Consider the following 18,888-nt stretch of genomic DNA (forward strand, 5'->3'; position numbering starts at 1 on the left):
TCCCACTTAGTCGAGCAGCTCTTCTTCTTTCTCTCAGTTCCTCCCAACCCAAACTTTGCAACATTTTTGTAACGCTACTCTTTTGTCGGAAATCACCCAGAACAAATCGAGCTGCTCTTCTTTGGATTTTTTCCAATTCTTGAATCAGGTAATCCTGGTGAGGGTCCCATATACTGGAACCATACTCTATTTGGGGTCTTACCAGAGACTTATATACCCTCTCCTTTACATCCTTACTACAACCCCTAAGCACCCTCATAACCATGTGCAGAGATTTGTACCCTTTATTTACAATCCCATTTATGTGATTACCCCAATGAAGGTCTTTCCTTATATTAACACCTAGATACTTACAATGATCCCCAACAGGAACTTTCACCCCATCAAAGCAGTAATTAAAACTGAGAGGACTTTTTCTATTTGTGAAACTCACAACCTGACTTTTATCCCCGTTTATCAACATACCATTGCCTGCTGTCCATCTCACAACATTATCGAGGTCACGTTGCAGTTGCTCAGAATCTTGTAAATTATTTATTACTCTATACAGAATAACATCATCCGCAAAAAGCCTTACCTCCGATTCCACTCCTACGAGAACTATAATAAAATCACCGTTTCTCGCTGTGTGATCAGGCTATTTACCTATTAATTTCCTTCTTATCCTTCAAGGCTACTGTGAGGAGAAAGCATTCTTCTTCAAACGGAAGGACGTTCTTGATTTCGTCAACGCTGAGCATAAGCCGTGTAGGGGACACGGAACGCCCTATGCTTACAATATTAAATCATGCTTCACAAAGGTACATTTTTCTAAAAACCTATTATGGCTGTCAATTTGAAAATTGCACAACATGTACCTACATATCTTGGCTTGGTACTGAAATAACTGGTTTTGAGTGATATAAAACACTGATTTTTCTGATTTTTGAATTATTATTTGGATGTTACAAATTTTGGCAATTTTTTGCCACTTTTTACTCTAATAAAATACTTAATATCTGACCTAAAAACATAATAATTCTTTCAGCATGTGCACAACAACATTAGAAAGTAACCCTGGAAGTTTAAATCCTCTGTATCTCACACAACCTGATAAAATGTTCCTTATGTATTAAAAAACAATTACTTTCAGGAAATGGACTTTAAAGTCACAGCTTTAGTGAATGCCTGCTCCATAGCTTGGATTATCTGTATCCTCTTCCATTTCATCTTCTAGGCTTGTCTTACCAGCTCTCCTGACTTGTCTGGCTTTCTGGTGTGAGTTTTTAACAGCCATTTCAGCATATCTCAGTCTTTCCAAGTCGAGTTGCAGCATGGCGTCACGAGTATGAGAGCCAATGCTCAGCCCCAGTCTTTAAAGCACTTCACATTTTGTGATTATTTCCCTGGTTACATGATGCCAAATCATCATATACACCAAAATGAAGTATCCTTATTGACACAAACACAGTTTTTTTTTTTTGCAAACGGCTCCATATAATGCTATTTACACATTCATTAGTATATTGTGTGCGACCATGGAAGCATTTTTTCAAAAGGTTAATGTCTGACAGATCCCTGAAAATATATTGTATTTCCTCCATAATAGCATATGGCAGGCTGTGAAGATGACTGTAAGTTTCTCCTGTCTCTATTCCTCTGTTGAACTTACATCAGCTGTCTTCTCCTCATGGACACAGTCCATGCTGGAGCTTGTCATCAGTTGATGACATATCACAGAACATTACTAGTAGAAGGACTGGTTGTTAAACGGTCAGCAACAAAGTTCACTCCAACTCTTCTGGCCTTCTTCGTCGAATGAACACGCTTTTTGAACACTCTAGTATTAACACGTGGCATACTGGATCATCAAAATACAGTAAGAACACCGAAGTAAACAGAAACGCATGTCATGTAATCGCATCAACCATAAACAAAGCAAACAAATGACAGTCAACAACCAAATCCATGACAATGCTGCCAACAGTGAAATTCCACAGCAATATATTTCCCTCATCTACTTAAATCAATCACTACTACTGATCTGCATGTAGGGCAGTCGCCAAGGTGGCAGATTCCCTATCTGTTGTTTTCCTAGCCTTTTCTTAAATGATTGCAAAGAAATTGGAAATTTATTGAACATCTCCCTTGGTAAGTTATTCCAATCCCTAACTCCCCTTCCTATAAACGAATATTTGCCCCAATTTGTCCTCTTGAATTCCAACTTTATCTTCATATTGTGATCTTTCCTATTTTTAAAGACACCATCCAAACTTATTCATCTACTTATGTCCTCCCACGCCATCTCCCCACTGACAGCTCGGAACATACCAGTTAGTCGAGCAGCTCGTCTCCCTTCTCCCAAGTCTTCCCAGCCCAAACATTGCAACATTTTTGTAACGCTACTCTTTTGTCGGAAATCGCCCAGAACAAATCGAGCTGCTTTTCTTTGGATTTTTTTTTTTTTGCTAGGGGCTTTACGTCGCACCGACACAGATAGGTCTTAGGGCGACGATGGGATAGGAAAGGCCTAGGAGTTGGAAGGAAGCGGCCGTGGCCTTAATTGAGGTACAGCCCCAGCATTTGCCTGGTGTGAAAATGAGAAACCACGGAAAACCATCTTCAGGGCTGCCGATAGTGGGATTCGAACCTACTATCTCCCGGATGCAAGCTCACAGCCGCGCGCCTCTACGCGCTCGACCAACTCGCCCGGTCTTTGGATTTTTTCCAGTTCCTGAATCAAGTAATCCTGGTAAGGGTCCCATACTAGAGGTGTACAAACTCCGCATTTAACTTGCCCATGCTTGCCTGGAGAGCAGGCAAGCAAGCTAGCCGCACGTAAACAACAGTACAGGCAGGCTGCTGCACTCCTGGCCAGGTCAAGCTCAGCCCAACCTGGGCAGGCTACAGGTTAGCTTGCTTGCTTGCTTTCTTCTTCCTGTTGCATTAATCGATGTTTGCTCGTTCATTGTGCTGATATGAGACTCGCGTGAATGCAGGCAGGAAAGGGGTTGTTACATGCCAGAATTTATATAGGATTCGTCAACAAAAATATTATTTTGTATGGTTATTTAGTATTATGTTAATCATTACAAAGTTATGTTTAAACTTATTTCGTAATTCAGACGTCTTATGTAACTAATTAACAAATAATATTTCTCTCTGTCAAACATAGTTACTTAATAAAAAGTAGTTTCTCTGAACAAAATATTTGAATATTTAAATAAACATAATGACAGCTGATGGAAGTATGACCATAAATATAATGCATTATTTATTATTCGAGAAAATTAGAAACAAAGATATACGTAATGTAGCTACAGGTCATAAATATCTTTAAAAGAATAATTTTATAGGTAAATTTTTTGAAATACATTTAAAAATTTAGGAACCCCTTCCCCACAAAACCAAAAGAAATAACTATAAAACTAATCAGTTTAGAAGTGTAATTTTACCATTTGCCCTCTTAGTTTGTGGTCGCCTCGTACTATGCATACTGCATACCAATATTTAATGCATGGACACATTATCGCTTGTGTGTATTACTATGATGCCATTAAGTCTTTATAAAGACGGGAACGTTTTCGCTGATAAAATTTCCCGAACAGCTGAAGACCCTCTCGCTGGAGAGACTCGTAGCGGGTATGTTAAGCACCTTTTTCGCTACGGTACAAGGCAAGTCGGAGCAGCCTGTGCGAATTATTTTTCCACCACCGCAGTATATTTTCGTTACTAATAAACCCTTCTTGCAAGTACCTACTGACCTCACCATGTATCATTGGCGAATTTTCTGCCCAATCATCAAATTTCGTTTTCCTACGTTGTACTGAATTTTCTTCATATGAAGATGGGACTTCTTGTCTGTTTTGATTGGGTAGCTGCTCTGAAAATATATCTGCCCAAGTTATTGATATTTTATGCTAATAACAGAATGTTAAAAATATCTCATTTGCATAGGTATAATAATAATAATAATAATAATAATAATAATAATAATAATAATAATAACCAGAGAACCTTACCTTCAGCACACATTTGTCGAGCTGCCTCGAAAACAGACATTCGTTCTCCTGCATTTAGTTTCTTTAATGTGCGATATTTAGGCACCAAAAGTGTTGCAATTTTGTGTAACATAGTGACTTCCATTTTCTGCTCCAGGAAGACACCACCGGTTTGTTTCCAAAGCGTCAAGTAATGAAAATTCATTTAGTATGAAAATAAAATTTAAAAGAAATGAAATATTAGCTGTTCATCGTCATCCTGTGGAGTACAATGGGCTTTTAAGGCATAAAACCACGGAAAGACCAGATGTAAAGTCGGGTCCTCATCATCCTCAAGATCAATTGTGGCTTCCTTAAATAGCTTAAGAAATGTGATAAGCAGGCCAGTAATGTCCTGATCATAACCGAACATTTTATCAGAGGCACCCTCCTTCTCTAAAATAGTTCTCACAGCATCTATCTTGGAGTGAACTGATTGCAGCATGTCAAAATAACTGTTCCACCGAGTGGAAACATAGGGTTTCAGAGATGATTGTAACCTCACACATATGCTTCTTCTTTTAAAGTACGAAACCAGAGATTTCACTGAATGGATAACAGCTAACACATTAGGAACTGTTTCTTTCAAAAAGGGTTCACTCAGAACATGCTTCAAGACCGTATTAATAATATGAGCCATGCATAAAAGACGCTTGTATATGCTGAGGGCCTTAACAATATTTCTTCCCTGGCCTGTTACAAATGTAATTTTGCAATTATCTTCATGAGCAACGCCATGTCCTTTCAAACGATCTTCCAATTCACTGCGAATATTTTCACCAGTTTTTGGACAGTCAGGGAAGGCCGAACACATTAATACATACGGTACTTATTGAGAGACCAATCTCTATTTATATAGTGCATTGTGACAGACATATAGTGCACACCCTTGTACTTATCTGTCCACAGGTCAGTGGTACTCGCACAGATACCTGATTTAATAGCACGTACTATATCAGGAAGCGTTTTACTGCGCACTTTGTCCGCGAAAGTTGTACCTTCCTAGCAACTGTGACTCGAGATAACATTTTAAATATCCACCGAGCCATACTTTTTGCGCATTTCTATCAGCGTTTGCCCTAAATTTAAAAATCCTTCACCCTCAATAGTTGTTTTTTTAAATTTCGTGTGGCTATTTCTAGTCGGGTGCAGCCCTTGTAAGGCAGACCCTCCGATGAGGGTGGGCGGCATCTGCCATGTGTAGGTAACTGCGTGTTATTGTGGTGGAGGATAGTGTTATGTGTGGTGGAGGATAGTGTTATGTGTGTGGTGTGTGAGTTGCAGGGATGTTGGGGACAGCACAAACACCCAGCCCCCGGGCTATTGGAATTAACCAATTAAGGTTAAAATCCCAGACCCGGCCGGGAATCGAACCCGGGACCCTCTGAAACGAAGGCCAGTACGCTGACCATTCAGCCAACGAGTCGGACTCAATAGTTGTAAACGGTCTCAATTCCTTGGCGCGCATTTCCACGCACTTGTCAGTCACCAAGTCCTTGTCCTCTTTCAAAATATTATTAGACTGTGAAAAATTTGGGTCAAATTTGCAGACATGTCACAACATACTTGAGGTCCCTGAATGGGTGTTGAGTAGCTTTTTGCAAAAATTGCATTGCGAGTAACCTACTGGCTTATTTGATACCTGTTCATAAACACCTGAACATTTTCCCCATGCTAGACTTGAGCCCTGTTTTATTGCTGGAATAAATCCAGCACTTTTTAATTTTTCTTCGATTTCCTTTACGGTTGATTTGTTCATTTTCCTGCTGGTTGCACCTCTAACTACAACAGAGCTGCACTCGACGCAATACGCAGCTACACTAACATATAACGGCACAATCACGTCGCATCGATAGCAAACTTCACGTTCTCTCTTGTCAAGTCCGGCAGTCCGAACGGGTCCCAGGCAACCTGTCAGGCTTAGGGAAACCCAGGTTTTGGTTTGCTATGACTAGCAGCTCAGTACGCGTGCACTCTTGCTTCGCTGACGCTCAAGCTAAGCTGCTTTGCTTGTTGCAGAGCAGCTTGGGGCAGGCAAGCCTGAAGTACAATTTGTACACCTTTATCCCATACACTGGAACCATACTCAAGTTGAGGTCTCACCAGAGACAAATATGCTCTCTCCTTTACATCCTTACTACAACCCCTAAATACTTTCATAACCATGTCCAGAGATCTGTACCCTTTATTTACAATCATATTTATGTGATTATCCCAATGAAGATCTTTCCTTATATTTATACCTAGGTATTTACAATGATCCCCCACTCTATTGGCATATACAGTTGAACCTGACTTATACGTATATCAAGGGGAAGAGAAAAAACTACTTGTAACTCAGAATTACTTAGAAATCAGACTTACGCAATACATCACATATTTACTGAAAAACCAGTAGAATAGACCGACATGTGTAAATCCTTGCAAATAATAAATACATTAAGACAGATAATATTACTTTGAACTTGGTTGATAGTTTGGCTTGTTTCACTTTTCTAGCTTTAAGAGTATAAACCTCCTTTAGCAAACTTAGTAATGAATTCAAACATTTTCACTACAACTTTTCGCACTGATGTAACGCCTACACACTTCGATTGCACTTAACACTTCACACAGTTCAGGGGTCAAGATTCAGGTCGTTATCTCCACCTCCAATGTCACTGTCGCTTGTCGCTGGTCCATCACCGCCGCGTTGTTGGCATACGTCAGCAATAATCTCTTCATCCGATAGTTCTCCACATACAGCCAGATTATCATCGAAATGCACAAAAGTATCGAATTCTCCACCCTCCGGTAGCGTTAGCTCATTGCCAGACAAAACTTCGTCCCCATAATCATCATTAGAAACAGCCTATTCTAGTAACGCACCAGCTTTGGGGAAACAGTTGCTGATTGTGGAGGAAGACACCTGCTTTCAGGCAGCCGAAATAAAATCCATGGCTTGTAGCAAATTAATGGAGAGAGGTTCATTTCCTGCATCACTCAGTGTTATTAAATGTTGAACCAGAATTTTTCTATAATGCACTTTGAAACTTGCAATGATGCCCAAATCAAGCGGTTGTAGAACACTGGTACAAATAGGAGGGAAAAATTCCACTCGGACTTTCTCCAGAACGATTTGAGGTCGATGTGCTGCACATCGATCCTTAAGAAGAATGATCTTCTTCTCTTTATTTTTCAGTTTTTCAACCACTGTTCCATTGGATTCTTATTCCGTAGGTTTTGTTTTCGCACTCCTAAAACACCTCGGATTCTTCGATTTTCCTATCACAAGTGGAGGAAGTTTGTCAGATCCATCTTCATTCGTGGTGAGAAGTACTGTTACACAAATTTTATTTTTCTTCCCTCCATGGCATGAGTCACTTTTTTCAGCTAATGTTTTATTAGGAATGAGATTGTAGAATAGGCCGGTCTCATCACAGTTGTAGATGTTTGGAGGCAGAAAATCGCTTACGATACCCGGCAGAACCTCTTCTTTCCAGTGTTGCACTGTGACGTCGTCCGCAGGTTTGAGTCACCGGAAAATGTTCTGCCTGTGAATCCATGACGATCTTTAAATCCTTGCAACCATCCTGACGAAGCCTTGAAATCAGCAGTGATAATCATCATTTCAGATAAATCTATCGCCTTTGCCTACAGCATGTCTCCACTAATTGGTAGAGCTGCAGCCCGCTTTTGGTGGAACCATGTGAAAAGTGCTTTCTCCAAATCTACGTACCGTCCTTCTTGCTGACGGCTGTGTTTCGGCCATTTTGAACCCAGTTTTAAGAACTCATCCAAAATAGCGTTTCATTTGCTGACGATTGTACATAGCGTGGTATAAGCAATCCCTAAGTCTGAAGCGATTTTAGTTTTTGTTTTGTGTGGATTAGCGTCCACTTCTCGTATAACTTTTCCCTTTTCTGTTCTCCATGGCTAATCAAAAGCAACTGAATGATAAAACGACTGTTCAACAGTAAACACCAGACACCGGCATCGTGGACATTTTACTTCTCCGTTGTTCTCACGAAAGAAATTCTTATATTCAAACAAATTTATTGTATTTTCTTTTGTTTCCGCACCCAAACAGTCCACTTTGCTTATAATGTATCTTAATCTTTGGCGGCGTGTCAAAATCGACGAAGGTAGAGGAAGAGCGAAGGGGACTAGCCTTTGTTAAGCCGCTAGTAAGTAAGCGTCAACAATGTCACTCGGCGAAACTCTGTGTTCTGTTTCAGCACCGAAACCCGATCGCTCTACTTCTGCCCACGCCGACAAAGAGGAAACTTCGTAAATACAGTAGTTTCTTTTTAAAAAGCACATTCTCATTACAATTACGCAAAACTCAGTTATATTTCACTGACATTTAATACGTATAACAGCGAATTACGTATAAACGGATTACGAATAAGTAAGGTTTAATTAACACTCTTTTAAATTATATTTTGCCGGGACCTAAAGGAAATTACGTACAAGTACGAATTACGTAGAACAGAGTTACGTATAAAGCAGGTTCAACTGTATATAAAAAAATACTGCTTCCATCAGTCTAAATGTCAAATTACCTGCCTTGCGGGAACTTGGAGCCTATGCATCATATTGAAAAAGAATTAATTAAAAATACTTCCAGCAGGAGGATTATCAAAATTTATACACCATTGGAAAGGGAAATGGTCACAGGTACAAAATTCAAAATAATAAAATAAAAAGTTATTTTGCATTTTTTTCGTTCCGTGTCTCCTTTATGTCCGCTTTGGCGTGCGCTATTAAGTTCGCAGACAATTCGTGTTCGCATTCGCGTTGGTGTGTTGGGTGCTATTTCTCAAGATATCAGAGCCTTCTGCTTCTGTCGAATACGATCGCTGTTTCTTAGAAAGTATGTTCTCCAGTAGTAAAATGCATTACACAACTTAATTTCTGTGACAACATAACTGCAAGAAATGTGATTAAGGAAATATGGCCAGTTCCCAGTACTTTCTACTTCTATTGAAAGTGATCCAACTACACAAACCTATAATCACACGGTTCTTGGTAATGTTGGGAACGTCTCGAAGTGTTCCTGGTTGGATATTAGAGCCAGAATGGTGAACGTTAGCTCAACTGGGTCACCTGGAGGTCATAAGGCGGAACTGCGTTCAGTATTACCTTGAGAAAACGGAAGGCTGGCCATCATCGCGTGCCGCTCGTTGAGGAAGTAGTGATAATGGCCTCGAAGCATTTTTTGTAGTTGTTACAATTTGCTTTACGTCGCACCGACACAGAGAAGTCTTATGGCGACGATGGGGTAGGAAAGGGCAAGGAGTGGGAAGGAAATCACACAATTTGCTTTACTTCGTACCGACACGTATGTCTTACGACGACGAAGGGATAGGAAAGGGCTAGGAGTGGGAAGGAAGCGGCTGTGGCCTGGTGTAAAAATGGGAAACCGCGGAAAACCATCTTCAGGACTGCCGACAGTGCAAGCTCACAGCTGCGCGACCCTAACCGCACGGCCACTTGCTCGCTATAGGGGAAGAAAGTGACCGTGGCCTTGATTAAGGTACAACCCCAGCATTTGCCTGGTGTGAACATGGAAAGCTTCTTCAGTGTTGTCGACTGTGTGGTTTGAACCCACGATCTCCCAAATGCAAGCTCACAACAAGGTGACCCGAGCCAGAAGCGAAGATGATACAATTAATTTGCTGAAAGAAATATATTTTTCTTTAAAAGTACAAAAATCGTAGTCGTGAGAGGTTCATTGGAAAACGGAAGGACAGAGGGATTTTAAATATGTAGATGATTCAGTTTATGTAGCAAATACGAGTGCTTCGAGGTTTTCAGTCCATGACTGAATAAAGAACAGTTCTGTGTCTCGAAAGCCGAAAGTTTGGGGAGAGAGAGAGAGAGAGAGAGAGAGAGAGAGAGAGAGAGAAAGAGAAATGGAGGTCCAAACTGAAATACGGCCTGGGTTCCAGAAGTGTAATACCGTCAGGTTCGGAAAAATCTGGACCGAGAAGATGGTGGCGTTTGTTGTGATAACTGTTTTAATAATTAATGTTATTTGCTTTTCGTCCCACTAACTAATTTTACGGTTTTCGGAGACGCCGAGCTGCCGAAATTTAGTCTCTCAGGAGTTCTTTTACGTGCCAGTAAATGTATCAACACGAGGCTGTCGTATTCGAGCACCTTCAAATACCATCGGACTGAGCCAGGATCGAACCTGCCAAGTTGGGATCAGAAGGCCAGCGCCTCAACTGTCTGAGCCACTCAGCCCGGCGATTACTGTTTTAAGAAGAGGTACGACTGTATCATAAAATAATAGAAACACAGTCTTTATTAGCTCAAATCAAATTACAGTCGAACATCGATATCTCGAACCTCCATTACTCGAATTTTCAGTATCTCGAAGTAATTTCAATTTCCCGACCTTTTGCCCTGTTCTTCATGTGTATTTATTTCTCTTCTTCTTAATCTGCTTATCCTCCAGGGTTGTTCCCTCGGACTCAGGGAGGGATCCCACCTCTACCGCCTCAAGGGCAGTGTCCTGGAACTTCAGACTCTGGGTCGGGGGATACAACTGGGGAGGATGACCAGTTCCTCGCCCAGGCGGCCTCACCTGCTATGCTGAACAGGGGCCTTGGTGGTGGATGCGAAGATTGGAAGGGATAGACAGGGAATAGAGAAGGACGCGGCTGTGGCCTTAAGTTAGATACCATCCCGGCATTTGCCTGGAGGAGAAGTGGGAAACCACGGAAAACCACTTCCAGGATGGCTGAGGTGGGAATCGAACCCACCTCTACTCAGTTGACTTCCCGAGGCTGAGTGGACCCCCTTCCAGCCCTCGTACCACTTTTCAAATTTAGTGGCAGAGCCGGGAATCGAACCTGGGCCTCCGGCGGTGGCAGCTAATCACACTAACCACTACACCACAGAGGCGGACATTTATTTCTTTATTACTCGAAATTCGTCTATACGAATTTCTCAATTTCTCGAAGGAAACGTTTTCTCCTTTGAAACAAGAAATACTCTATAACTCGAATGTTGTACAACACTGACTGTGTAATACAGCATTTGTAGTTTGTGAGGAACAGTTAATGGTAAAGAAAGGGTTACAGTGATGCTGGTAGCTATTTGTATGACGGGTACCGAAAAACAAACTTCTATAGATCGGAAAATCGGCGAAGCCTCGTTTTTCGGCTGTGAATTCATTACTGGTCATGTACGAAAGCAAACCCGGAAGTCGTGGATGACAAGCTCCATTTGAATCTTGGCTGCGTGTTTCGAACCTACATACAGAATCAGTCGAATATAAATGGCAGTGTTTCTGACAGCAATAAATGTTGTTGAAAAATATGTGGAAGAAAAGAAGGTTGACAATAAAAAAACAGAAGTGACTAACGATTTTTTTTCCAAAGGTGTTAACGGAGGTATGTTTCTTGTTTCACTGCTGTATGTACTGCATTCTTTTCTATCTTCTAAAAAAGTTACTCTAATAAGGGTCATAATTAAAGTGATGCCGTAAAGTATGAACGTACGAGTTTGTTAGTATATTTTTCAATACTGTATTTAGTGTAAGCCCGTAGATACATATGATTAAATTATGCGCTAAATATGCCCAAACACTGTGTTGTATACAAGGAACTTGGTATACAAGGCACAACATAAAAGTTTATTGCTTCAACACATTTATACAATATGTATATAAAATAGAACGAAACTTTTCTTGAAGCTTGTTGAGTTGCACACGTTTAATGTTAATATCAGGTAGTAGGCTGAGGGCCTGAATAATATTTACAAATTGAGATTCCTATATACATTCAATCTTGTCCTGATGAGACAGTCTGTTGAGAGAATGTTCTTGATAGTCGAAAACTATCAGTCATGTATAATAACAAGTGGAACTTGTAGAGAGAGTTCGTATTAGCAGAATGCTAACAGGAGGCGTATAACTTGCAAGGAACTTGCGTCTAGTGTTCATATATAGCAGAATGCTATGATTGGAGTCGGAGCACTGTAGGGGACTTGAGTGAGTAGCAGAATGCTTGGATGGGTGCTCGACGTGGCTACGGGATGCAGGATGAATGAGGCAATGTCCAGAGGTGAAACCTCACGGCCAGGAATCAGTCCACCTATTCAGAACACATTTTTAAGAGGGTACCTCTGTGTCTGACTTGCGGTGTAGTCTGGTCGTTGGACACTGTAGGAGTCCTGGAGAGGCGAGAAACGTTGCTCCTTTTATAGCGCTGGCTAACGTCACTGACGATCACGTCAGCGCACTGCAGTCTGCCTCGTGGTCTCTGGAAACATCCATGTGTCGGGCGGGCTGCGGAGATTGCAGGCGCGGAGGACACACACAACACACTGTATTTTCTATATCTCCATATTTAGATTACTCGAAATAAAATTAAGCTCCCGAGGTGATTCGAGATATCGAGGTTCCGCTGTGCTTTGTTATAACTGGTTTTCAGAGATTAAATTCCATTATCAGTAATATATCTACATAGCATTTATATTTAAAATTTCTAAAACATTTCTATACTGTCTAACATAACCACATGAAATGTGTCGTTGATTACAATTGGCGTCAAGTTCGGTTTTGTCTGAGAGTGACTTCAGTCCTTCCTGGAGCAGTCCTTCCCTTCTCAGACAACCGAAATTTTCGCCAACTCAAATACTGCAGTTAAATAATCTTCTATGTTATCAATAGATGGCACTGCAGTCGTGCTTACGTTTTGGCACTCAAAATCTTGCTGAAATGATGCAGTTCTAATATTTTCTGTATTAAACATTTTAATGACTGTACCCCTCATTCAAGCAACCGTAAAAGTTTAATGTGAAGTCCAAAGCATAGAATCGCGTCCGTAGATGCAGAGTGGGTCTCAGCCCTTAAGTGGCTACGGCTGATCCCTGGTCCAACAGCTCTGCACTCTGACCGGCCAACCGAACAGAGGAGGCGTGGCCACGGCTCTACCGTGGCTCTACGCCTCTGCATTCGTGAGACGGGACAGGGCTGGACCTAACGGTTGGCCCCAACCGTCGGCTGTCCTGAAAATGGTTTACCGTGGTTTTCCATTCTCCTGCACTAAGGCGAATGCCGGGACAGTTCCTAGTATAGGCCACGGCCGCCAACCGCCTCACGTTCTCCGAGCATCTCCTTCAACGTAACACATCTCCCAGCCTGAGAGACGGCGTCACCGTCTAAGAGGCCCGCCTCCCTTCACGGGAGGAATGAAAACATTTTACTAGTAGTACAGAATCTTGTCGAAATATCTAGTTTCCAATAGTGTTTTCTCTTATCTAATGTTGACAGAACTTCCCTAACATTAATACATTTCGTTGGCCACACCAGCCTCGTGATGGGCCGATCTCTTGTTCAGGCCCGCCTCCCTTCACGGGAGGAATGAAAACATTTTACTAGTAGTACAGAATCTTGTCGAAATATCTAGTTTCCAATAGTGTTTTCTCTTATCTAATGTTGACAGAACTTCCCTAACATTAATACATTTCGTTGGCCACACCAGCCTCGTGATGGGCCGGTCTCTTGTTCGTTTAGAGTAAATTGCGGCACACAAACACTTACCTATGAACAAAGGGAAGGAATAAGGAATAAAGGAAGAGTTAGCTTGTAAAGTGTGTCTGCTCAAGCTGTGGAACAGTAGGCCTACTACCTACCGACAGACGACGAACAGCCTGACCGAAGTAGTGGTGCGTCGTTTAGTCATCCATTAGTTCTGTCCGGCTCCATGGCTGAATGGTTAGCGTGCTGGCCTTTGGTCACAGGGGTGTCGGGTTCGATTCCCGGCAGGGTCAGGAATTTTAACCATCATTGGTTAATTTCGCTGGAACGGGGGCTGGGTGTATATGTTGTCTTTATCATCATTTCATCCTCATCACGACGCACAGGTTGCCTACGGATGTCAACTCAAAAGACCTGTACCTGGCGAGCCGAACCATGTCCTCGGACACTCCCGGATGAGGATGCAATGATGATGAAGACGACACATAAACCCAGCCCCCGTGCCAGAGAAATTAACCAATTATGGTTAAAATTCCCGACCCTGCCTGGAATCGAACCCGGGACCCCTGCGACCAAAGGCCAGCAGGCTAACCATTCAGCCATGAAGCCGGACAGTTCGGTGGTGTTTGAAGGTTTCAAATACGTTAGTCTTGTGACGATAGATTTACTGGAATGTAAATAGCACCTGTGGGACAAAATTCTGGCCCCTCAGCGTCTCCGGAAACGTAAATATAGTTAGCGGGACGTTAAAACAGCAAAACAGTTTAGAACCAGATACAACGCTGGCGGACCGGAGGCCTTGTAACAAAAACCACTTGTTCTACGTCGGTAAGATGCTGTGCACTCGACTGTATTACTACGATAAAATTTCCCTTGATGACATTAAACAACCATTAGTACCTGGCACATTATTAAGGCGTCCGTCTTTAAGGTGTAGTGATTAGTGTGATTAGCAGCCACCTTAGGAGACCCGGGTTCGATTCCCGGCTCTGCCAATACATTTGAAAAGTGGTACGAGGACTGGAACGGGATCCACTCAGACTAGGGAGGTCAACTGTGTAGAGGGAGGTTTGATTCCCACATCAGCCATCATCGAAGTGGTTTCCCGTGGTTTCCCACTTCTCCAGGCAAATACTGTACCTGGATGGTTCCTATTCAAATATTCGATTTCAACAAATTTTCTAGTAAATAATACAATTATTATTATTATTATTATTATTATTATTATTATTATTATAATTATTATTATTATTATTATTATTATTATTATTGAATATCCAGTAGAGCATGGAAGCCTATTTCACAAGAGTACATTAGGGCTTATTCGAGACCCCGGGTGCGATTGCCTACCAGGTCAGGGATTTTTACATGGATCTGAGGACTGGCTCGTCGTCCACTCAGTCACTGGTAAGAAAGAAGTCAGCTCTCGGACGAAACTATCCTTACATCGGTCTGTTCTCAGACGAACTATGTTGTGTAGGAAAGTAACGGACATGAAGGTAGTGAGTGACCTGGTAAAAAGAGGTGGGAACAATGACAGGAAGGATCTCAGAATGAGAATATACAGACTAAGATAGGAACAAATTCGATGGATGAAGTTATACGTACAAATCTACTTTGGTGGTGGGGTTATGTGAGGCGAATGGAAAGGGATATGTTACATAGGAGAATAATGGACACAGTCATGGAGGGTAAGAGAAGAAGAGGGAGATCAAGACTCGGTTTTGAATGTTTTAGTGATAAGGGTTGTGGAACTTGAAAGGGTACAGAGCTAGTTGCAAGTAGAGGATTATGGAGCTACTTAGTTAATACACAGACGTTCGCAGGCTGAACGCTAAAAGCATAACAGCCTATAATGAAGTTGCATGCATGTATCTATGTATGTATGTTCCTTATTTTATGTTTTTGGAATGATAATCATAATCTGATCGACATTGTTACTCTTTTATGTTTCAGGTTTCATGCTCCTACCTTTGCTCACACAAGCACAGCGCTGGAAGGAAAGTCCTAGTCCACTACGAGAAGTGTACGGGTGGTCTGAACTCGATATCTTCTTCCCAGATCCAAGTTTGAGGGAAGCAGCTATTCTCTCTGGAAATTACATCCCTGCCAACAACTTGCCGCTGGGAATCGAAGTTTGGGGCGATAGAATCTTCATAGCTCTACCCAAGTGGAAAGATGGTATACCGGTGACCTTGGCGTCTGTTCCTAGGAATCCGAATGATGCCGGCGGCCTACGATCACCGCCACTTTTACCCTATCCCAGTTGGGAGTGGCATTTGCCTGACGACTGCAGTGGTATGACATCCGTATTTCGTATGGCTGTTGATCCATGCGGCCGCCTCTGGGTGCTTGATTCGGGAACGACTGATGTCATCACAGATCTAAAACAGAGATGTCCACAACAGCTATTAATATTCGATCTCAAAACGGACACCCTTCTGAGACGTTATATTCTACCTCAAGACCAAGTGAAGGAAGGTTCTCTCTTCACCAACATCGTGGTGGATGTACGAGATGGACGTTGTGATGAGGCTTTTGCATACATCGCCGATGTCTGGAGATTTGGCTTGGTCGTGTACAATCTACGAGAGAACAGGTCGTGGAGAATTACCCACAATTTATTCCTACCTGACCCACTGCGTTGTACCTACAATTTGTTAGGCTTGAATTGGACTTGGATGGATGGAATCTTTGGCATGTCTCTAACTCCAGTTGATAGATCTGGTGATAGGATCTTATTCTTCCATCCTATGTCTAGTTTTCGAGAGTTCGCGGTGAGCACAGAGGTGATTCGAACCCAAAACGCGTCCGAGGCTAATCCAGAAGCATTTGTCTTGTTAAAAGAGCCCCGAGGATATCGGAATATGCAGAGTGCAACGGCTGGTGTGGACCGCAATGGTGTCATGTTCTACTCGTTGGTAGCACAGAATGCCATCGGCTGCTGGAATACGAGGCACCAGTACGGCTATCGCACACAGCTTCAGGGTATCGTAGCCATGGACAACACAACACTCATCTTCCCCAACGACCTCAAAATAGATCAAGACGGGCGTCAAAACGTATGGGTCATCAGCAACCGTCTGCCTTTCTTCTTATACAGAAGTCTGGATCCAAACGACATTAACTTCAGAATATTCAGCGCTCCCACCAAAGAGCTTGTAAGAGGAACAGTGTGTGACCCTGAACTTCTGTTTGTACCGTCAGGATCACCTTTGCAGTGCGAGTTATGATCACTGGACAATATGTCGTCAACCTATTTCCACTCAGATTTTTTTTAATTTGCCAAATTATTTAATAATAGTCGTGGCATGTTGAATAACAATTTCTAACATTGCTGTTAAGGGAGCGCTAACCACCACAGCAACATTTAGACGTTGCTGGACAAAACAATTCTTACCTCTGGAATCACACAACTGATCTGCATGAAATTCGATGGACAGCTCATGTAATTCACATGCCTGAGTCACGTTTTCCAAAACAAATCATGTACTGTTAGTTGAAAGTTGGATAGAGAAAACATGGGGGGGGGGGGGAGTAACATAAACATAAAGGCATTCTTAAGGCGAATCTAAATGTCAAACTGAACATGAAAATTGGGAGGTCGTTGCATCTACTTGTCCAGAATGGCGTCGCCTCGACCACCAAGGGAATCTATCCTTTGAACTACAACGAAAGAAACTTCTGGCCAACAAACGCAATGCTAGGAAAGAGCGTATGAAGAGCAGAAGTATCAACCCTGAGGGACCAGTGGCTACGCAAGACACCGTGTGCCAACATTGTGGAAGAGTCTCTGGTTCCAGAATTGGATTATACAGCCATCAAAGAACTCATGTGATTTGAACTTTACCTTTGGAAGACGATCATACTTGTTAACGAGTGATGGCCTAATAATAATAATAATAATATTTAAAGAGCAATTGGCAGCTTAATATGTAAAGTTACAACTTGATCATTTATTTTTCAAATAATTTCTTCCTGCTACTTGCAAAAGTTACTTATGGTGAATTACCTCTGAAATTACTCATGGTACTGGTTTTTATTTTTATTACATTATCAGAGTGTGAGTAATAATCTGATTTAAAATTATTTGTTTTTCAAAAATATAATTTATTAAAATGATTTGAGTTTTTAACATAATGAATTTTTCGAATGGAAATATTTCATCCTACACTTCCAGAGAAAATGTACTTTTGTATGAAAAAATGTAAATATTAGGAAAGAAGGGATGAGGTAAAACGTGTGCATGTACAGCCTTACAGAACCAAAATCATGATAACTAATGGGCATATCAATAAAAGACCAGCTGTTTAAATAGAGCAAAGTGTGAGATTTTAAAAACGATAATAACTTTTCAACTTTTTCGGTTAGCGCTCTTTTAAGTCTTCAAATCAGATTGGCACACAGAGTTGTAGTAGAGTAAGGTGCGGTTTATTCTGAAGCTATTGTTGTCTAGTTTGAGTTCATTTAATAGAAAAAGCACATATTACAATGAATGTGCATACATTTTAATAATAGACTGTTATGCCTTTGAGCATTCAGTCTCCAAACTCTGTGAATTAACTATTTCCACAATTCTCTATTTGAAACCAGCTGTGTCGCCTTGTTTACTTCCATGACTCTTATTATTTAAATCATTGACTTTGTCCACCTCTATTTCTCTTACCCTCCATGACCAAATCTTCTATTCTCTTAGTAACCTATACTTCACTCACCTCATATGACCCCACCAACCGAGCCAGTTTGTACGTACACCTTGTTCCATCGAATTTATTCCCAACTTAGCCTTTATCTCCTCCTGTGATTGTTAACACAAGCTCGTATCAGCAAATATTTTCGCAATTGTCATCACGTCAATCTGTAAATGCTGCACGAAACTTTTTAAATAAATATATATTATTGTATATAATACATTATTTCGTAGTAGAATGTTTATTTACCAATGCTGTTTGTAATCAGTCTATAGATCATGCAACCCTCTCCTGTGCATAATTTTCCTTCATTCCTAACTACTACATGATGCATCTCCTCTAATCTGTTTTTTATCATATTCATACCTTGGTCTAACCCAGACCAAGACCAGAGCAAGGGGACTGCAATGACGGAAATGGAGTCTCTGTCCGAACCACAAGAAATCGTCTGCTTGATGTAGTGACAAATGCGCTTTAGTTTTTCGCGCTTCTCTAGTACCTTTTACAAATGCTAGACCACCATCATCAGTGCCTAAAGGCAATGCCTCGTCTATGCAACAATTAATCTTTCCTGCCCTCAGCACCTCGTTTCATTTCATAATAAGAACCATAATGGAGACTCTGTGCTAAGACTTGAAGGATTTTTTTCCTCGGCCGTTCTCGACCTTTCTTCCCCGTGATTTTTCCTTCTAGCAGATTGGTA

General features: G+C 41.5%; 1 protein-coding gene across 1 annotated transcript in view; it reads left to right on the forward strand.

Annotated features, from left to right (window-relative positions):
• LOC136858685 (dopaminechrome tautomerase) overlaps nt 1–18,363 on the forward strand; it is a 155,469-nt gene extending 137,106 nt beyond the window's left edge. Inside the window, exon 2 of the mRNA XM_067138412.2 lies at nt 15,451–18,363. Within this exon, the coding sequence (XP_066994513.2) occupies nt 15,456–16,727 (1,272 nt within the window). The 5' untranslated portion in view covers nt 15,451–15,455 and the 3' untranslated portion in view covers nt 16,728–18,363. The remainder of the gene's footprint in view (nt 1–15,450) is intronic.
• Nucleotides 18,364–18,888: the final 525 nt, after the last annotated feature.

This window comes from Anabrus simplex, chromosome 1 (assembly GCF_040414725.1).
Source record: "Anabrus simplex isolate iqAnaSimp1 chromosome 1, ASM4041472v1, whole genome shotgun sequence".
Classification (NCBI taxonomy): Eukaryota; Metazoa; Arthropoda; class Insecta; order Orthoptera; family Tettigoniidae; genus Anabrus; species Anabrus simplex.